This window comes from Charadrius vociferus, unplaced genomic scaffold, assembly GCF_000708025.1.
Source record: "Charadrius vociferus isolate BGI_N301 unplaced genomic scaffold, ASM70802v2 scaffold282, whole genome shotgun sequence".
In the NCBI taxonomy this organism is placed as follows: domain Eukaryota; kingdom Metazoa; phylum Chordata; class Aves; order Charadriiformes; family Charadriidae; genus Charadrius; species Charadrius vociferus.
The window spans coordinates 9,680,803-9,700,546 of NW_009647731.1; the positions used below are offsets into that span (position 1 = coordinate 9,680,803).

The 19,744-nt window shown below is 41.6% G+C and overlaps 1 protein-coding gene across 1 annotated transcript in view; it reads left to right on the top strand.

Moving 5' to 3' along the window:
- Nucleotides 1-19,744, top strand: part of GRK5 (G protein-coupled receptor kinase 5) — a 165,091-nt gene that overhangs the window by 131,155 nt on the left and 14,192 nt on the right. Inside the window, 7 exon segments of the mRNA XM_009881651.1 lie at nucleotides 4,922-5,022; nucleotides 7,987-8,079; nucleotides 11,118-11,181; nucleotides 11,723-11,863; nucleotides 12,996-13,186; nucleotides 17,719-17,756; nucleotides 18,577-18,666. Of these exon segments, the coding sequence (XP_009879953.1) occupies nucleotides 4,922-5,022; nucleotides 7,987-8,079; nucleotides 11,118-11,181; nucleotides 11,723-11,863; nucleotides 12,996-13,186; nucleotides 17,719-17,756; nucleotides 18,577-18,666 (718 nt within the window).

The following is a 19,744-nucleotide window of genomic DNA, read 5'->3' on the forward strand; positions in this document are numbered from 1 at the left end:
AGCTGATAGACCGACAAAAGGTCAGGTGTCCTCCACACAGTCACAGGGGAAACACCATGAGAGAAACGTTCTAAGTACCATGGCAAACATATAGAGGTGATTTTATGAGAAGGCATATGTGTTTGCTATCCTGTTCAGTGAAGGTCAACAGATACAGTGTCTTGAGGGGCTGAGTGAAGTAGCCTGTAGCAAACCTTATAGAGCTGTCAAAAAAGGAGAGTTTATATTTTAAAGTATAGTGATGAAACATGACATTCAAAATAACAGATAATAGGGAGTTACACAGCCTGGAAGCTTTCATCTGATCTGAATCAGATTTCGCTTATTTTCAGTACTTCAGTGAGGTGCTGAGTGCCAGGACATGGACGATACCAAATGTGGCACACAAAAAGCTGTGTAACGCGGGTCTCCTGGCGTTCAGGCTGCCAGGGGCAACTGTGGCAGTGCAGGAAAGACCAGATTGCATTTGGCTTGTGATGCTCTCAGCTCCCACCAAGAACCTGGTATTTATGGGTGATATTGCACCCAGCGTCAAATCTTGTCACCGTGCTGTTTATCAGTGGTTGCATCCTAGGGAACAGGAGAGGAAGGGGGGAAAAGCTGCATTCAACCTCTCAGCAAAATATGAAAAGTATCTTGCAGGCTTAATTTGGAAGGAACAGCAATCTCCAAATTTTTGTGGACATGAACACAACTAACCTTGAACAAGTGTGTGACATCTCAGCTGTTTTCATGCCATTTACTGAAATGGAAGAGCAGCTGGGAGGATCTCTTTTGTCTTTTAAATTAGACAAAAACAAAATTCAGAAGTGGAGAGTTTCTTCTCAGTGTGTTAACGGCACTCAGAAGCATCTGAATATCCATTTCTTGTTTCTCAGATAATTGCTAATCCAATTCCTAGTTGCATTCTTTTCTTTAAAATTAAACAAGAGGGCATCATAAAACTGTGATGTTGCTTTGCCAGCAAAATATAAGAAGGTTTTCAGTTTCTGGCCATAAATGAGAACATACAGGAGATAGGAGATTTTGATTAAAACCCAGTGAAAGAAGTTTGGACTTTAGGACTTTTATTAAACTGTCTTGTCAAAAAGGATAACGTAATGAGGGACATTTTTGTTGTTGGATCAGTTTAAGCACTTTTTGCACTGCCAGGGTCGTGGGCCATGAATCTGGTTTCGGTTCCATCAGCTTTATCCTAGTGTTACTTTGTTGACTTAACTGGCATCATTTCTGATTTACATTATCGTAAGTGAGACCAAGAATCACTTTCTTTGCCTTCAGGAAACAGAATAGCCATTAGGGGAAATACAGGACTGTACTTGTTAAAACTACCCAGTGTTTTGTTTTGAATACAAGAAAACGTAGCAGGTTTCTGCAGGTGTTTCTGAAGAGTTAGCAGAATATACTGTGTCACTCCCTCAGATGTAATGGTCTTAATCACGGTGTATGGCTCTCCTAGCTGCCACAGGACATTTAATATGTTGGAAAAGGTGTCTCTGTTCCCCTGTAAAAGCCGAATATGCTTTTACAGCCATTACCCATAATGCAGTGGGAGAACGGTGTTAATAACCGTTTCATCGGAGCTGCAGAAATCTTTTGCACCTCTCCAGGGAAGAAGTAACTTTTTCTTCCGTAAGTGGTCAAAGTGTTACCTTTGGAAGCATTTGCTCTTGGGATCTAAACGCTTTCTTGCTCTCATAACCTGCACTACCTAATTGTTCTCCAGGGGAGCAAAAGTAGGTTGGTGGGTTGGGTTTTGGCTTATAATTGTTTCTGGCCTTGTTTGAACATTTGAAGGCTGTAGGTATGCACAGTACTCAAAGAGGGAAAATGGCAGTCATGGGTATTTAATGGGAGCAGTGGGAACTGTGAAGTCTCAAGGAAAATCTCAGGAAGGAACATACAAAGACTCCCTAGACCTGTATGAAGAGTCGGAAAGGGTTGGGTGTGCTCCTTCCGTACACATGGTGCAGATGCTCTGCCCTGAACACTATGAAAGGCTGCATGAGGACATGAAACGTTTTGCTGGGCCTGCAAAACCTTTGGAAATGATCAGCCTGTGAAAAAAAGGTGTTTTTTTGTTCTAGAAAATGAAGTGGTCTAGTAAAGTGTTTGTACTACACTGCAAGGCTTTAGTCCACGTACAGGATGTCAGTGTATTTATATCTTTACGTACCTTGATATTGTTAGCTTGCTCTCGATTTGTTCAGAGGAAGCAAAGATTCAAAGGTCAGCAATGAGTGGTTTTGAAAAACCAAGTGGTGACTGTATCTCCCACAAATTTGGAGAGAGGAATCACAGTTCGTGCTATTTTTAAATACTTCCCACATTGTCTTACAGTTTCTTTCGTTCATTCTTCTCCCCTTTCCCTTTAAGAATTTCATTTCGTCTTTATGAAAAGAGTTAGCTGATGCTTATAAATTTTTTTTAAATGTACTTTGATCTCAGACAAAATTTGATGGAATTATTACTATAATAATGCATCATGGGCATTATTTTCAACAGTAACCTCAAGGCAGCTTATTTCTCATTCCCAATGGGAAATAAAGTTGCCTGGCATGAGTAAGAATCAGGTCACTTGGTCTAAATGACTAATTATGGGGTTTACTACTTAGCTTTTGGGTCCCAATTTTGGCCTATAAATGTAGAATAAGTTCTAGATTTAATTAGTAGTAACTTCAATTAGAGGCCTGAGTATCAATTTTACTTAAGTGCATCCCCATTCATGTCAGAAGACACTCCTGATTCACAGCAGTATGAAGGTTATGGAGCTCAGTGTTTTTTTCTGTACCCTATAAATCAGAGAGATGTTCAGGATAACCAGGTCTCCGAGCAGTGGGCTCACACAGCCACGTACAAGCTTAGGGCTGCCGATGAGATTGTGTACACACCCCATTGAGTATGCAAACCATAAAGTACAGGTATTAATTCATATGGTCCCTAGCCAAAATCAACTGAATAACTGCTAATCATTAGGCTTTGGTTCCTATCTGAATATTTCTTTAAAAGCCTTTTTTTTTATTTTTCCCTATTTTTCCCCCTTTCCTTTTTTTTTTTTTTTTTTGTCGGTAGTTTCAGTGCCGCAGCTGTAGGACTGGAAAACAGAACTCTTGAGGTTTTTTTCCCACTTCTTTCACTACTTCAGTCTTGCCTCTACTTACTCTCTTGAACTAAAACTGCGACTTCGATCTAGTCATGGGCGTCTACAGTTAGGAATTTCTGTAAGTTGTCTGATTTACTGAGACTTGTTCTACAGTTCTCAGTTCCTGCCAACCTCAGTGGCCAATCAAGCTGAGAAAATCTGGCTTTGTCTCAGTCTCTTCATCTTTTAGATGACAATATGGGGGCTCATCTACCTCTCAAGAAACGGAGAGACTTCTTAATTATTATCAGTATACTCTGCGATTAAAAGTGGATGTTCCCTAGAACTGTTCCCTTTTGCTGAGGAAATGGAGGACTATGTGGAGGAAATGAGGAAATATTTCAGTGAGGTCAAAGATATCCAACATGTTCTGCAGATTGTCTGTCAAGGTTGAATAGTGAGACTGCATTACGCAGCATGCGCAGGCAGTTCTGTAAACCATGTTCCTATTTAAAAACATTCAAGTGGAACAAACTTAGTTTTTCATGTCACAACCAGGATCATATTCGCATTTCAGCAGTGGGAAGGAAAAGATAAAAGACTTAATTCAGCTTTCACCATGCTGGAGATTTTCTCTGGCTCCACCTCTGCCCCTTCCTCTGTCCTCATTCCCAGTGTTTTTGAACTCTGCCTGCAATGTATTTCAGTGCTTGCCAAGATATCCCCAACTAAGGGTGAGTTAATGAGAACATCTGGCCAGGAATGAGGGATGATGCTCTGTGACCCACCCACTCAGCACATCTGGTGGTCGTGGCCGTGGATGCAGAAACCTTACTGAGTGTTAAGGCTTCTGCAAGGAAAGATGATTTTGTCATCTATGGCTGGTTTTATTGAAAATACCCAAATCCAATTGGCTAGATAAAGGGGCTTTCATGTGAATGGGAGAAATGTCTATAAATAAGTGTGTACAACACACACACACACACACATATATACCCCTTTTTATATAATTACAGTATACATATACTGTATATATATACAGTATATATATATAAGAATGTGGACGGCCTAAAAACTGTCTTTATAGATAATTAGTCCCAAAGGTCCTAAACTAGTTAACCATCAGGGCATACTGCAAAAGACCTCTCTTTGGTAAGAGCTTTCTGAAGGGGCTGAATGTACATTCTCTCTAAAGGGAGGAGAGGATGAAAAGAGTTTATGTGCTCGGTTGGTGGAGTTCCTTTTTGAAATGATGGTTTTAAAAATGCTGGATTATTTTTGTCCTTCTAATGATGAATTAAGGTGTCCAGACACTTTTGCGAGCATCTTTTTATATTATTTATATGTAAATCAATAAATACCAGTGCTCTGCTCTTGCTTTCCTTTGCTGGTAAAAAAAAAAAATAAAAAAAAAAAGAAGATGGATTTTTCAGACAGCACAATGAATCATCAATGAAGTGAAAACACTGGGCAAATTCTCTTTTGTTTAAGAGAATGGCCTGTACACAGTTCAGGCCAGCACATTTTTCATGGGATGCAAGGGAGCAGTTCAAAGAATTGGCAGGGAGTGGGTCCTGCATATTCATGAGGCTGGGCAGGGAGCTGAAGGTACAGGAGAAGGCAGAAAAGCTATGTGAGGATAGAGTGGAATGTGGAGCGAGTTGCCACGGTATCCTATTTTACTGCTGTTTGACGTAAAGCTCCTTTGCTTTTACACAACCGCTGGAATTGAATGGAAGCAGCTCAGGGCATAAATAATGAATGCGTCTTTTACACGTTAAAGCGAGGAGAATCTGTACCTCATCACAGAGATAATGTGCCCCTCTCTTCTCTCCCCAGTCTCCAGCCTGCGTTCCTGAAGTCAGTCGAGATCTTATCCAACAGACAGAGGAGAAACTCGAAAACAGCCCCTGCAAAGAGCTATTCTCTCACTGCACAAAGTAAGTATAACACGATACCCAAAGATCGCAGGGCTGCAGTCAGCAACTTGTAAGGAATGTGTCAGGTAAAGAGAGGCGTTTCAATTTGAACCTGAGGCGTGTATCTTCGGCTTATGTTCATAATCCTAGCGGCACCGCTGACAAGCGGTGAAGTTATTTCATCTGAACAAAATATAATAAATATTTCCATGCCATTATATACACTACACACAGGCACTTAGTGTTTCAGGTATTTGACAGAGTGTTCCAGCCAAGTAAACCAGCCATGGATTTCATGCTGTGTGAAAAGAGCTACAATGATAATGTATCCAAAGAAAACATCTCTGTTTCAAACTGAATAAAAATTAAGTGGCTATACAGTCCATTTAGACAGAGGAATGTGCAAACTTGCTCCGCATGGCTTTTCCAGAAAATCTTCACCAGGAGAATGGGGCTTTTTTAATGCTTTCTGTCTGTCTGTGGCATTCAAACAAACGTGCATTATTTCATCCTTTTGTCTGGGAAAAGGCTTATCAGTTTTTGTAGCGGCGAGGCTATTTGTACTATTATGCGCTAAAGCTCCAGGTATGCAATCTGCATTTGCAAACACTGACCCGAGTACGTTCACGCCAGTAGATCATAAACCAATAAAAATATGAAAAGGAGGGATCATCGCAAGCTGGCCCATGTGGTTTCTGGCCGAGCACGGTTTGTTTTCCCTGGATGATGTAATGGGGATTTGTAAAATTCGCTCCGCTGTCATTCATTGTTTTGACTCATTTCATTGACCTTTTCTGTTTTCAGTTATTCTTTGCGTTGGTAGGAGATGTGGGTTATTTCTGGCCTTCTCTTATAACATAGCCAGTTTCCTTGCATTGGCCTGGTGTCATGTAGAGATGCTCGTATAACTCGCACCAGTTGTGTGTGCCAGTCCCAATGACAAAGGCAGAGCTGTGCTCGACACAAACCCCCCAATGCCTGTTTCCAGTTCTCAAATCGGTTTGAAAGCTGACAGTTCCCTCTAAAATGCACTTTGTTATTGCCAAAGAGGGGAACTAAAAAGCAAACAACTGCTGAAAGGCAGCTATTGTTCTTTAAAATACGTGCAGCTTTTAATTAACTGAATGGAATAGGCTAGCATTGGACACCACTTAATTCGGGCTCGTATTCACCGACAGCCATTCCTTCGTCTCAGCTGAAACAGATAAATGAGCCAGGTTTGAGACCTTCTTAATAAATATGCTGATCATTTCACATGGACTGAAATGGGGTCAAAAGGAAGTTTTAAAAACTTGCTGTTGGTATTTACTAAATGTACTGAATAATGTTAATTTTGGAAGAGTTCACAGTCAGACCAAAAAAGGGAGGCATACATACAAATATAAAGCTTGCTGTCCTGTATCAAAGATAAGATCAGTCTGCAGGAGAAATCCACGTGTAACTCTAACTTCTGCTTTGACCTTTAGTATTTCGATGGTCTGCTCCTGCCCCCCTCCAATTTCCCATATAATTTTGGCTTTGAATTTGGATATTGTTAAAGCTCATTAAGACTTAATTTTTATTTTATTTTGTAATCTTGAATGCACTTAAAGGAAACTGTATGGTCTGTGTCCAATCACAGCTAATGAAGAAAACAACAATTTGATTTCTGAATACTGAATATTACCTGCCTGTTCCAAACTGATTACCAAAAAAAAATCAAACAGCTGAGAAATTCCAAAAACTTATGAATATTAGCTCATGAACAGGGAGGAACTTAATTGACAAGACACGTTATTCATGGTGAATTGTTTGCTCAGATCTAGAACTGCCCCAGGGTAAGACATAGATTATCCATTCCCAAACCGGAGTAGTCCTTCAGAGAGGATTTCCTCCTCCAGCAAGATCTAGAAATGTGTCTGTATATCCTTAAACACAGACACAAAAGTGTCTGTATACACCAAGACAGAATTGCTCATTTCTTGGGGGCATTTTTCACCCCAAACCAAGTTTTGTCCCACCAATGCTGCCAGCAGAAGTAGATACAGTAGCCCCAGCAAGCAAGGCAAGAACCAAAACCAGCAGGTCAACAACCCCCTGTTAAACAACATGACCACCGTCACCTCAGGCAGCTCTCTCAGCTCAGTCCATCTTTTCTTAGCTCTGAACCCTTGGCCTTCCTTATGGGATGTCTGTTGGTCTCTGGCTGCTTGTTGTCTGCCACAAGCAACGTACTTATTTCGCACATTTGCAGACTGGCCTTTTTATTCCTTTATTCCTTTGATTATGCAAAAGACTTTGCATCCACTGTGTAAGCCCCCAAATTCTTTTCTTAATCCATAAACAAATCCACATCCCTGTTCAGACTTTCTTCCCTCTGTTTTGCTCTACAAAGCACAGAGCTGTTAGGAAAAGCCGTTTGACTTTAATCACAGTTATTACTTCTTCTAGCATAGCAGTCATTGAAATTGATTGATTTTTTTCTCCAAATAATACCTCTGATGATCCCTCTTTGACAGAAATGGGCTTCAGCCAGAAATTTTCAATCCAGATGTAAACATCCCCCAAAGTTTAGGAGCTCAGTTCCTGAGGGTGTTGTGTTAATTTACTAACAGAAGCAAATACATTTGTTGTCTAGTGACTAACAGCCTTTGCAAAAGTCCATTGAAGCCAGTGGGAGACACCCTGTTAGTTTTCAGCAAGCAAACCCAGTACATATTACTATTCAGCTTGTATAAGGCCTCCTGTTATGAAATACATCAAACATATCCCTTTGTTCCTAGATTGAAACCGTGCGTAAAATGAAGTACAAAATAAAGTAGAAGTAAATTCATAGAATCATAGAATACCAGGTTGGAAGGGACCTACCTCAAGGATCATCTGGTCCAACCCTTCTTGGCAAATCCTACCATGCAAGAAGTCTGGATTTTCTCCTCTTGTTTTGTTTCTCTTTTGCTCCAAGTTCAGGACTATAAAATGCTTATATATCCTTTTCATCTGAGATAGATCTGTCCTTGACCACCTCAGTGGGGAACCATTCCAAGAATACCTAAACAGCATGTACTTCGACAGGTTTCTCCAGTGGAAGTGGCTGGAAAGGTAAGTGTCACTATTTGTATTTTTTTTTAAATGAAAAATTAATACAAAAGGTTTATTTTCATTTTCCATGCAAAGCCTTTAGAATATGGTCAAAATCTAACAGCTGAGATAGTGCATTTGCTCCCTTTGCCTTCAAGATAAAGACAGTTCGGGCTTTCTTCAGCACTACTGTGCCTCATCCCGATGTTTGCCGTTTATGGCCCTCTCTGTGCAACTATTCCCTTGCTCTTTTCTCTGTTATCCTTCAAGAAGGTCCATGAAGACTCATTCCCCATTTCCCTGAGCTGTACTCCAGGGAAGCTCTCCCAGAGAGCTCCAAGAAGGCTGTCCTAATTTTAGCATTTGTTTGGAAGTGTTCGTTGTCCGAAGGTTCACAAAGAGGTAACGACTTTAGCCACAGGAAGATACCATATAGAAAAGTCATGGTTATGTTGGCATTAGACTTGATTTAACCATGAGCTGACCAGCTGTGACCATCCAGTGAGGACAATTGGTGTCTGGGATATTATAGTGCTCCTTCATCATCCATGCATGTGCTTACACCCATAAATACTCTCCAGCCGCTCCCTTCCCTCTCAGAGACACCACAGTCCTGAAGGTGACTTGGGTACCTATTTTGCACAGTATGCTTGTGCACAGCAAGTGAATAGGGCAAGACCGACGGCCTATAAAAAATAGGAATCCAAATCTCTTGCGGTCTGAGGAACGTCTGTGGCCAGTTTCACTGTAGGCGTTGTCACAATGAACGAACTCATGGCACAGCTTGAAGGACACATTGCACTTTTTTATAACCTACCCTTGTGCATCTAGAACGCTAAACCTAAGACACACATGGAGTCTCTGGCTTTTGCATTTGCAAACACTGTGCCCAAGCAAGACTGAAACAGATGCTGCTCACTGGGGAAGTAAAGAATAAAACAGAAATCCACCCCAAAACACCAGGGGTTTGGCTTCTAAAGCTCTATTGTTCAGCCATTTAATGGTATTAGGTACATTAGGCACATTAGGTATAATTAAAGTACTTCAGAAACTTCAGTTGTCTTTCTGTTTAGCTACAACCTGAATATGGTGACTTTTTGTCAGGACCAGTTATCACAATTATTAAATCACTGTAAACAGACAAAAATATGGCATATAGGTAGGTCCTCGCACCATATTTATTGGCTAGACATTTCTGAGCACATTTAATAACCAGGCACCCTTAGTGGGTATTAATTTGCAAGGAAAGGCGCCTTTGCCTTCTCCTTGTAGGTGAGGACTGCAGCAGACGCGCACTGCTGGGTAACAGTGACCTTGAGTTGAGAGAAGCCCCAGTTTCCACAAATGGAATTAATTACGGCAGATGAGTTAGGGCCAGTTTCATGAGCGGTGTGTGTCAGCGTGGTGCCTCGGAGATCAAAGGAGCTGTGCCAGTTCCTCTCCCTGGAAAGCTACAAAGCTGCTGTACAAGAGGGAAGGGAAGCAGTGGGCAGAGAGGAGAGCCATTTCATGCCAAGACATGCTCCACATGCCATCTTTACTGAATCCAGCATTTACTCTTCCATTTCAATTAAAAAACAACTGATGATTCATCTCCAGCCAGGCTATTTCCTATCTGTTTTCACATTTGGGCTGAGGAATTTTCTCAAATGCTTTGAGGATTTGTTTTTTTCCATTCCCCCAACAAACGTGACAATCTATTGGATGTGCCTATCCGGCTTAAGAAGCTGGGGGAACTGTTTTTAGGATTAGCAAAGAGATGTTAGTAGCACGGAGTGATCAGCAGCTCCTTCTGACAGCTTGCTGGCTCCAACGGAGGAGTCAAACAGTCCATTTATTCCAGGGACATTGCTGAGCGTGTCGTTATCACTGCTAATTGTTGCTTTTAACCCCAATAGCATTTGCAGTATGTTCATAGAAGCCTGAAAATAGCATCTTTTCCTCTTCTTGTTTTGGACTTCTGCGTATTTTTCTTCCCCTACTTTTAAAAACAATAATGAAATAAATGAAACGATTCACTTTAACATTTATTCCTCATTGTCATCAACCTCATCATCACTGTTGTGGGAACAGCCACGTTATTGTGCTCCCTCTGCCGGCTGGCTGCCCGCCAGAGAAAAACAAAGCTGGGAGGAATATTCATATCGGCGGCTAATGTAATTGTAAAACTTTGGTGATGGAGCAGAGGATACAAAATTGGATCTTGCTGAATCTAGCGTTCTTCTTCTGTCATGTTACAAACGTTCATGGTAACAAATTATAAGTTAGATGTAGGGCTGGAGCCGTTTTGGTAGAGCAGAATTTTGTGGGAATCATTTAAGATCATATAGCGATCTTGCCTAATGATCATCAGGGAGCACTCTGCCCTCACAAAGACAGACAGACTCATTTAACCCTTAATATGGCCCTTGAAAGGAAAGAGATGCTTTCCCTCCCTTCTTGCCCATGATGCTCTCCCAGGAGGCAGGTACCCCAGGGCCTGGAGTCCGGCTTGCTGCTTTCCCCTCTTGCGAACGGGACCTTCTTCCATTGTTTCACAGCAGTTTCCTGTTTTGTTTAAGGTCAAGAAACCAAAATATTTCCTGGTGGATTGAATTTTGGATCTCTTTTTCTCAGCTTGAAGACCAAGCAAAGCAATAGTGTCAGCTCAGCGCTGCCCTTTAAAAAAATCCCATATATCATGAGAATTAGTATCTTGTTGGAAGCTCTCAGGCCTCCTCTTTGCTTAACAAAGGCCAAAGCTATATAATGGAGATTCAGAACCCTCCTTGGTCCTAAGATGCTAGCAGAAATTATACTGATGACTCACTAATGTGTTGTATTTTATTACAGCTTAATATGTTGGAATTGAAAAGTTCAAGCCATACATAGTATTGAAGTAATGCAATTACATAATTATATATTATATTATATAATATGATTACCTTGAAATAATGTGATTATATAATATTTATCTATTTTGCTTTTCAAAAATATGCTCTGAAATAAATAAATCACAGAGAGTGCATTAAACGTAGTGTGTCTTTTTTATTATTATTATTATTTCCTTTTTCTTCCAGGCAACCAGTAACGAAAAACACGTTTCGGCAGTACAGGGTACTCGGGAAAGGCGGCTTTGGGGAGGTGAGTAATTCTGAAAGTTTCTGTTAAGAGCGTTCCTTACTTCTCAGGCACTGCAGGTGACGGGAGCCTGATGCGACAGAGGCTGAGTTTCATTAATTGCCGACAGCCTTACTTAACCTCTCATGACACTGTAATCTCAAAAGAACACTTCTGAGAATTGTTTTGTATTCGAGTGTTGCATTTGCAGTGGAATCGGGGTCACACCCTTATTTGTGTCTTACTGATGGCTGGAGGTGGCTGCCTCGGCAGCGGAGTCAGAAGGGGAGGACGGGCTTTAGTTGAGCAGATTACAATCAACGCAGACAAAAGGAGGTGGGATAGGAAGCAGGCGGAGGAAAGTGAAATAATTAAACCAATATTACACAGCAGGTTTGGAAACAGTAGTCGGTTCCCCAGCTGCCCCCCCGCCTGTGCCTTATTCGCTACGCCGCCGTCTCTAACCTTAAAAGGACTAAATCGGATCAGATCGTGAGGAGTAAAGTGCCACCCAGCCACAGCGGTTGCTTCGACTTACCCAGCAATTGTTCTCTTTCATTCGCAGGTCTGCGCTTGCCAAGTCCGAGCGACAGGGAAGATGTACGCCTGCAAGAGATTAGAGAAGAAGAGAATAAAAAAGCGGAAAGGCGAATCCATGGCACTAAACGAAAAGCAGATTTTAGAGAAAGTCAATAGTCAGTTTGTAGTGAGTATTGAACTTCCCCCAGCGCTCAGCTGCCTGCTCACCTGCTGAGCACTGTCTCTTGTTGAATCTGATGTCTCTCCCAACTCCTGCTACGGGAGAGATGCCAGAAGCTGGATCCCTTCGCTTTGCACCGTAGTTCTGCTCCATGCACCTTTGCCGAGTCTCATTTTAATCTCTGGTCTGTGAGAAATGCACCAAACAAGGTGCCTGTTTCTGCCATGAGAACACGATGTGTTTCACAGCCTTGGCTTGCATCAGGGCTGCATCAGGGCGAGCTATTTTTATCCAGTGTGATTACCTGAATTCCCAGCGTCTGGGAGAGAGGAACTTGGAGGAGACTGAAGGAGATTCAACCCGAATAGGTCAGAAGAGATTGGCTAGTGGGAACATCTAGCCAGTGACGTGGGGCTGGTCTGCCTGGCGTGGGGCTTTCCTGAGTCATGCCAGCTTTTGTGTCTCTTTAAAAACTTGCCTTAGATTTTTTTGTTTTTAAAAAAAAAGGTGTTATCTCAGCATCTGTTGTGTTCTTTATACTTATTTTGGGAAACACTATGAATACGACAGATGCAAGATGTTTACTTAGCTCTGGCAGAAGCAAAGGCAATGGCGCATGTTTAGAAGTGATGGGTAGCTTTTGGCGTCTCTGATTGTTCCTGGGGCACCCATCAGAGCCTCGCAGGGGTGACGCTGACCTTCACGCCTCAGTGATGGTCCATTTGACCACTGCAGGACTGGGCTATCTGGGCACCCCTCAGAACCTACTGAGATAATGGGTTTTTGACAGCTATCCAGCAAAACAGTGCAGCGGGAGGTGTAGATTGGCTTGATTATTAATATTTCTCTTACGTGGAAAAGCATGCCTGGAGTTAGTATGTTTGTCCAGCCTGTGAAGCTATCTGAGCATTAACCTTGAGGGTTTCTGATGATGAATAGGCTGGATTCAACAAATAAATCTCTAAAATCTTAAAATCTGATTTTTCTCTACTTTTGAAATGTTATGTTTGCTATTGTAATAAGGCCCATAACAAATTCAGTCAATATATTCTTTTCTATATATCTTTGATGAAAAGTTACGGCTTTCTTCTTAGCAGCTGATGGAACTGTCACAACTATGCTACAAATCTTTTTCTAGGTCAATTTAGCCTATGCCTATGAAACAAAGGATGCACTGTGTTTAGTTCTGACCATAATGAATGGAGGTGACCTGAAGTTTCATATCTACAACATGGGAAACCCGGGCTTTGAAGAGGAAAGAGCTTTGTTTTATGCAGCAGAGATTCTTTGTGGCTTAGAAGACCTACACAGAGAAAATACTGTGTACAGGTATGCACTCTCTACAATCTTAGGACATCTTTTCTGGGTAGAAAAGAATTGCCTGCATCCTCCCTACTCATTGGAGTGCTGTGTAGCTTAGATGTCTCTGTGCTTTGGCTGAAATTTTGCAGAGCCCTGTACAAATACAGTATGAGTCAGTAATCATGGAAGGATGCAGTTGCTTCACTAAATACATCCTGTCTGAATTATACAGAACTAACACAAAGCTCCCCAAACCCTACCTCAGCATGCACTGGGTGACACAGAAAATTAGAAAAGTTCCTTTAAAGGGACTTCATTAGGGAATTTAGTTTCTAGTTGGTATGAAATGGAGATCATTCTATTCAAGCCTCTATTTTAATTAGTTAGATTATATTGTGTTACAGGCTGCGGCATGTCAGATGTGGAAAAAACATTGCTCCTATCCCAGAAGGGTGTTTGGATTGGATTTACGCTCTGGGACATGAACTAGTTTGATTAGCTAGATGGGACCATGGTGGTGGCCATAGTCTGCCAGCCGTGGAAGGAGGCACATTCACAGCCGTGCGACGGAGGCGTCCTGCTGGCAGCATCCCACCGGCCGCGGGTGCAGCCAGCGGGCAGAGCGCTGCCCGGCGCGGTGACAGGCAGCCAGCTTCAAGAAGGACAAGTTTCAAGTTCTCAGCTTCCAGTCTGGCTTGCAGCTCAGTACAAACACTTTTCCAGGGCATCAGAGGGTTTACTTGCTGGATAAGCAGACAGAGTTCTTGCGACTCCATGAGGATTTTTTTTTTTTTTTAATCAACGACCAATGTAGTTGTAAACAACATTTAGTGTTTGTCTTCATCATCCCAGCTTGTGAAATCATTATTGCTGGCATTCACAGCAGAAGAGGCCCTGTAAATTGATGAAAGAACTTCCAAGGACAATGATTAATAGACAATAATACATTATTTTTAAACACTAAGCCACATTTTAAATCATTTGATATGCCCATATATAATAAGCATTATACATATACTTGTATAGGTGGAAAGTATGATATTGTTTCTCAGAGGAGATCTCTAGGAAACTGCCACTTAGTTGCCTGACTGTGACTCGGATCTTGCTAGCTGGCACAAGGAGGGCAGGCAGATAACATGCTGCTTTAGTTGGTACTGGCCCAAGAAGGAGATTTTTTTCCCAAGGAACAAAATAGAATTAAGTGTTTAATGTCAATTGAAAAATCAAATAAGGAGTGGCATGTCTGGCTTCCTTTTAAAAAAAAACATTCTAACACATTCAAAAAAGTGTTAGGAGGTATTATAGTGTTTCTTTAAAAAGTACTAGATCACAAGCCTATTTTATTCACGAAAACGACTGGTGCATTCATAACATGGCTGCTAAAATGCCATACTAATGCCACTTTCTAATAAAACAAGTGAGATCTGGCCACCTAAACAGTACGTGGCTCTGAAAGAAATGGCATCCTACTCCCTTTAGCAGTTGTTTTGATGTTCCTCATAAAAGAGTTGCTAGTTTACGCCCTCAGATGGCACATTCATTTTGGTGATGAATGATATTATATCCTTGTAGGTGACGTTTTCTAGCAGTATTTTAGGAGCATCTGCAGAGACCCCTAATTTGTAATACTGCAGCGTGTTTTGGGACCTGTGAGAAGTGCTATATAGGTCAATAAAATATAGCAGCTAAATGCTACCACTTTCTCAAGGTGAATAATTCATCACAAAACACTTATTCCTCAGACTTAATTTCATTTTGTATGAGCAAAATGCTTCTGAGTTAAACACAGCATCTTAAAATACATCCCCATCTCATGGGCCGGTGACATGTGCTGTGGACGTGACCCGAGAGAACAACCAGGCTCAGAGTCAGATTTATCTAATTCAGAATTCCCTTGCTAAACATGGCGCTTACCTTACATTTCTCAACTGCATTACATTAGTAAAGGTCAACAGGTCGATTGTTTGTGGAAAGCAAACATAAAAAGCTGCTGGTTCTCCTCGAATTATATGCATATAAATATACATTAAAATTTTTATTTATGTGTGTATATTATATAAAATATATATGAATTATTTATATGTATACTATAGTCATGTGTGGAAGCTGCAGGCAGCATGAAGATCATATTGTCTTAAGCATTACACAAACATACAATAAAGCCTTGTCCCCTATGACTAATTGAGTTGTTTATGCTGTCCTGTACAGCCAAACAATGTACCATCGCCTTTCCAGCATGGGCTCAGTGCCAGCAGTTTATGTTCCAGTATATTAAGGCAAGGCTAGTTTGCATATGGGAAGCTATACCATCGGGAAATACCTTTACATGTGTCATGGTTTGGGCTGGACTGGCCACTGAAACTAACTGTGTCCACCAGGAAGTTTTATTTCTCCTAAGACATTTTGGTACAAAAATCACTTCCAAGTGTCCTCCTTGGCACTTGGAAGTGTTGGCCCCGCAAAGGAAGCCAGACTTAATCCTGAGGAACCAGAAATCTGAAAACAGAAATGACAACTGACATCTTGGGTGAAGGAAAGACTGCCCTAATTGCCCTAATTCGCAGAGGACTGTAAAGACCAAACTGCAGTTCTCAGAGTCCTCGTGGACTCTCATTTTCTCCTTCAAAGACAACATTTCCCAACTTGCATGCAGGATTCTTGTCATTTGGCCACAGTTACAGCTTTAAGTGGGACTAATAACTGCTGGAGTGGGAGACGAAGCAAGTAATGAACTTTGAGTTCTTCAAGGAAATAGTTCTTAAGGGATTCTGAATAAATTTTTAAAAATAAATAGGAAATGCCCGTGACTCTGCTGCTCCAGCATTGGAAACCTTCTGCTGATAGGCAAGGAAAGCCCATGGTGGTATACTAAACAAAATCACAGCTTCTCCTCTGCATTCAGCCGCCCTTCACATATTTCAGTATTGTTTGTTTGAAAAGTAGGCTTGGTACCACGGGGTACACAGCGAAGTTTATCTTGAGAGGTCAAGAGGGTCTGAAGCAAGCAAGAAGAGGAGATTATTCACAGCGCTCTATGTTCTCGCTTGAAATAATAAATAAAAATGAGACAAGTTTTGAAATTTTAGTCTCAGCATTGTCAAAAGTATAAAACACCCCTCTCCGCTCACAGGAAAATCCACGACAGCTTGAAAGGCAGGGCGGGCTCCTGCACAGGCTCTGTGCAATGCACTGGTCTCCTGGCGCGAGGGTTTCTCTTGTACGCCCCCCTCTCTTTGCGCTTTGAAAAGAAACGCGTCTTGCTGGGAAGCTAACAGGATCAAGCTGGTTCACAAATGCAAGGAGGCGTTGAAAAAAAGAGGAGGCCAAGCACTTCTTGGATTTGCACCAGGCTAAACGTTGTGTTTCGGTAGGAGTTGATCAGATAAAAGTCAGGGCATGATGTTGGGAATGGCAGCAATACGTTTTTTCCTGCCTCATCCAGCCGTGCTCATGCCTTATTCGGGCTCCTGAGCCAGCACAGCCTGCTCCCGGCGCGCAGCCCTTCTGGGATGCTCCCTGCCCAGCACGTCCCCATCTTCCCTCTGACACCTCCCGGTCCCATCCCACAAAGGCTGGCTTCCTTCCCGCTCTGCACTCGCCCTGCTCAGCGGCACAGGGAGGACCGACGGTAGCCCACCGCATCCAGGAACGGCAGCGGCGGCTGCAAAGCTGTGCTCAGCTCCGCAGCTTTGGAAAACAGCCTTGGTCAAACGAGGGGACTTGAGCATGGCTGGCCTGGGCAGCATCTGGAAGCCACAACTGGTGGAGCGGGTTTGGTGCAGACAAACCTTTTGGAAGAATGACCTGCCAAGGCTCTGCTAAATGTATGAAAACTGAGGTTATTTTTTTTTTTTTCAGAAGTTTATAACTTGGCCAGATTTGGGAAAATTTTTTTCACAAGAGCAGTAAAAGGCACATCTTTGACATCAGAGTGACCACCTTGCCAATTTTCATGGCGTTGCTCCAAACCACACAGGCACTAGAGTTTCACAAATGTTTGTAAGAAAAATCTTAGACTGGGCACAGCATTCCTCCCCTCTGCCCCTCATTTTCCAAACTCGCTGAAATTATTACACAGGTGCACAAGTGCACGTACAAACATTCACATATTTGGTCTGAGTCAGATGCCAGGCATAGAAAATTTGAGCCCAACAGATTGCTATTTCATACGCAAACAAAATATTTTCAAATGTAAAATAATTTTCTTTTTAACAAAAGATTTTATGACAGAAAATGTTACAGAGATTGAACAACACACAGGACTGCAGGGCTTGATTTACAGGGCTTACTGGACTAGATGGATGAGTCTATTATAGAGTGGATTAGGAACTAAAAGCTTGGCTTAGTGAAAAAATGTAACTCCGGCATAGAAAAAGGCATATGGTTTCAGTCTCTCTGTGAAGTGAGTTGTAGAAAGTTGTGTTGGTTTCATGAGTTCCTTGCTGTTTGAGTTGACACTCGGTTGGTTTATTACTAGTAATAAACGCGCTTACACACTGTCGTATGGTTATGTTATCAAAACCGGCTTCATACAAGTAACTGCTATCTTTCCTTTTCAGAGATTTGAAGCCAGAAAATATCCTGCTAGATGATTATGGTAAGTCTTAGAGGTTTACAGAGATGCTTTCTCAGTAAAGTAGATTAAGTTAGTTTTAGGATATATATTGCACAAAGAGAAATAATGCTCTGAAGTGACTAAGAAGCTCAGCATACACTAATGCTCCTGTCTTAGGGTGGGTGAAGTGCTGGAGCTCACAGCACGGGTGGAATGAAGCAGCCGTGCTGCTCAGCAGGGTCTCTTCTCGAGAGCGCGGCTCTGCTGGGGGTGTCTGCCTTTTCCCATTGTTTTTCCACCCTTATTGTTGCAAAGCTGACACAACACAAAGGCAGTTGTGATTTCAAAATCTCTGCTTCCCGCTCCGTTTTCAACAGCACTTTCATCCTTTGCTGAGCCAACTCTCATTTTATGCAAACCCAGGTACCCGTTTGTTGCTGAAGGCAGCGATAATCAAATCTCATGCTGACTTACAGACCAGATGTAGCCCCTTCAGCCATCAGAGAGTTCAGGAATTATGTCAGCCCATCCATCATCCCCTGCGATCAGTTCAAGATACTTCCTTACAGCATGTTTCTCATTGCCTTTTTTTGGTTGGTTTAAAAAAAACTAACACAGTCCACTCTGGTCCGCAGCCTCACTGTTAAAATTAATTTCACTGCATTGTAATGCCCTTAATAATTCCTCTTTTCCTTATCAATGAAACTGCTCCAGTTCAGCGATTCAGAACACTCTTTTCTTAAAATGTCTGAACAGTAAATTGCAAGAGTATTGTAGCAATGACAACAGTTGTGGTTTTGCACTAATTTGGGTCATATTATTATATCTGCTTTGTGCTGTTTTGTTTCTTTATTCCTTCCAGGCCATATTAGAATATCTGATTTGGGTCTAGCTGTTAAAATCCCTGAGGGTGAATCAATCCGTGGAAGAGTAGGAACAGTAGGGTATATGGGTAAGTCTTCAGTAGCTTATCTTTTTGATAATTTGCTGAGATTACTTGAGTTTTTGAGATCTTTCTGCCATGTAGGCTTAAGGAAAAATAAAAAAGATTCACCTTCAGCTGGGTCCAGTTCCCTGCAACAACCCACCATGGAGCCATGCTAGTGGAAATCAGAAGTGGACGAAAGGATGAACCACAGCAGCTCTTAATGAGACTGGTCTATAATCTTAAATCAGCAAAGAAAATTATAAGAAAAGGCAACAACTGGGATACTAGTGATTTTAGCATAGATTTATTTTAGGAGGCTTATATGCATAAAAGAAAGGTTTCTTTCTAGTTGCTACTTTTTATAATAGTTAAAATATATTTGTATGTTTATGATAAAATGGGTAAGTCTGCACCTATGGTCATCTTGACCACAGTCATATTGCGTCTTCCCCTATGTGCAGGGGAGGCTGCACGTAAGAAGAGTAGAGATTTGTACATTCATAAAAAACACACTCCCTGATTTAACTAGATCTGTTTTCTAAATTCAGTGTAATTATTTTCATGCATTCTCTGGGTGGGTATATTTCTTGGAATGAAAATTGCTTATGCTGATTTGACTAAACAGAAACTAGCTGATATGAGCCCCTGTTATACCATATGGAGACTTTATTAAAGCAAACAAATCAGTTGTCATTTCTAAATTTTGTTATCTCAGTGCAAGTTTGTGCGCACACCAAGGCTCTGTGCTTGTGAGCACGTGTGTATGTGTGTTTGTACCCATGTACAGAAGTGAGGACACACGCAAGACAGTGACTATATGCCCAAAGGACACTGGGTGGTTGCAACACAAAATAAATGGATCTGTTTTTTAAGGGGGGGGGAATAAGTTATAAATTGAGCAAAAAGACAGAATTTGCTTTTGAAGAAAATGTCACTGCTGTTTACAGGATGTGTGTTTGTATGTCATTTCTTCCCTAAATGGAGAAATCTGGAAGGACTCTTAAGATTAGGCCTCTGCTTAATACTTAGTTTCAACTTAGTGATTTTTTAATCAGTCTGACTCGGTAGAGAAGTCAGAAGACAGCATGCACATGGCATGTAG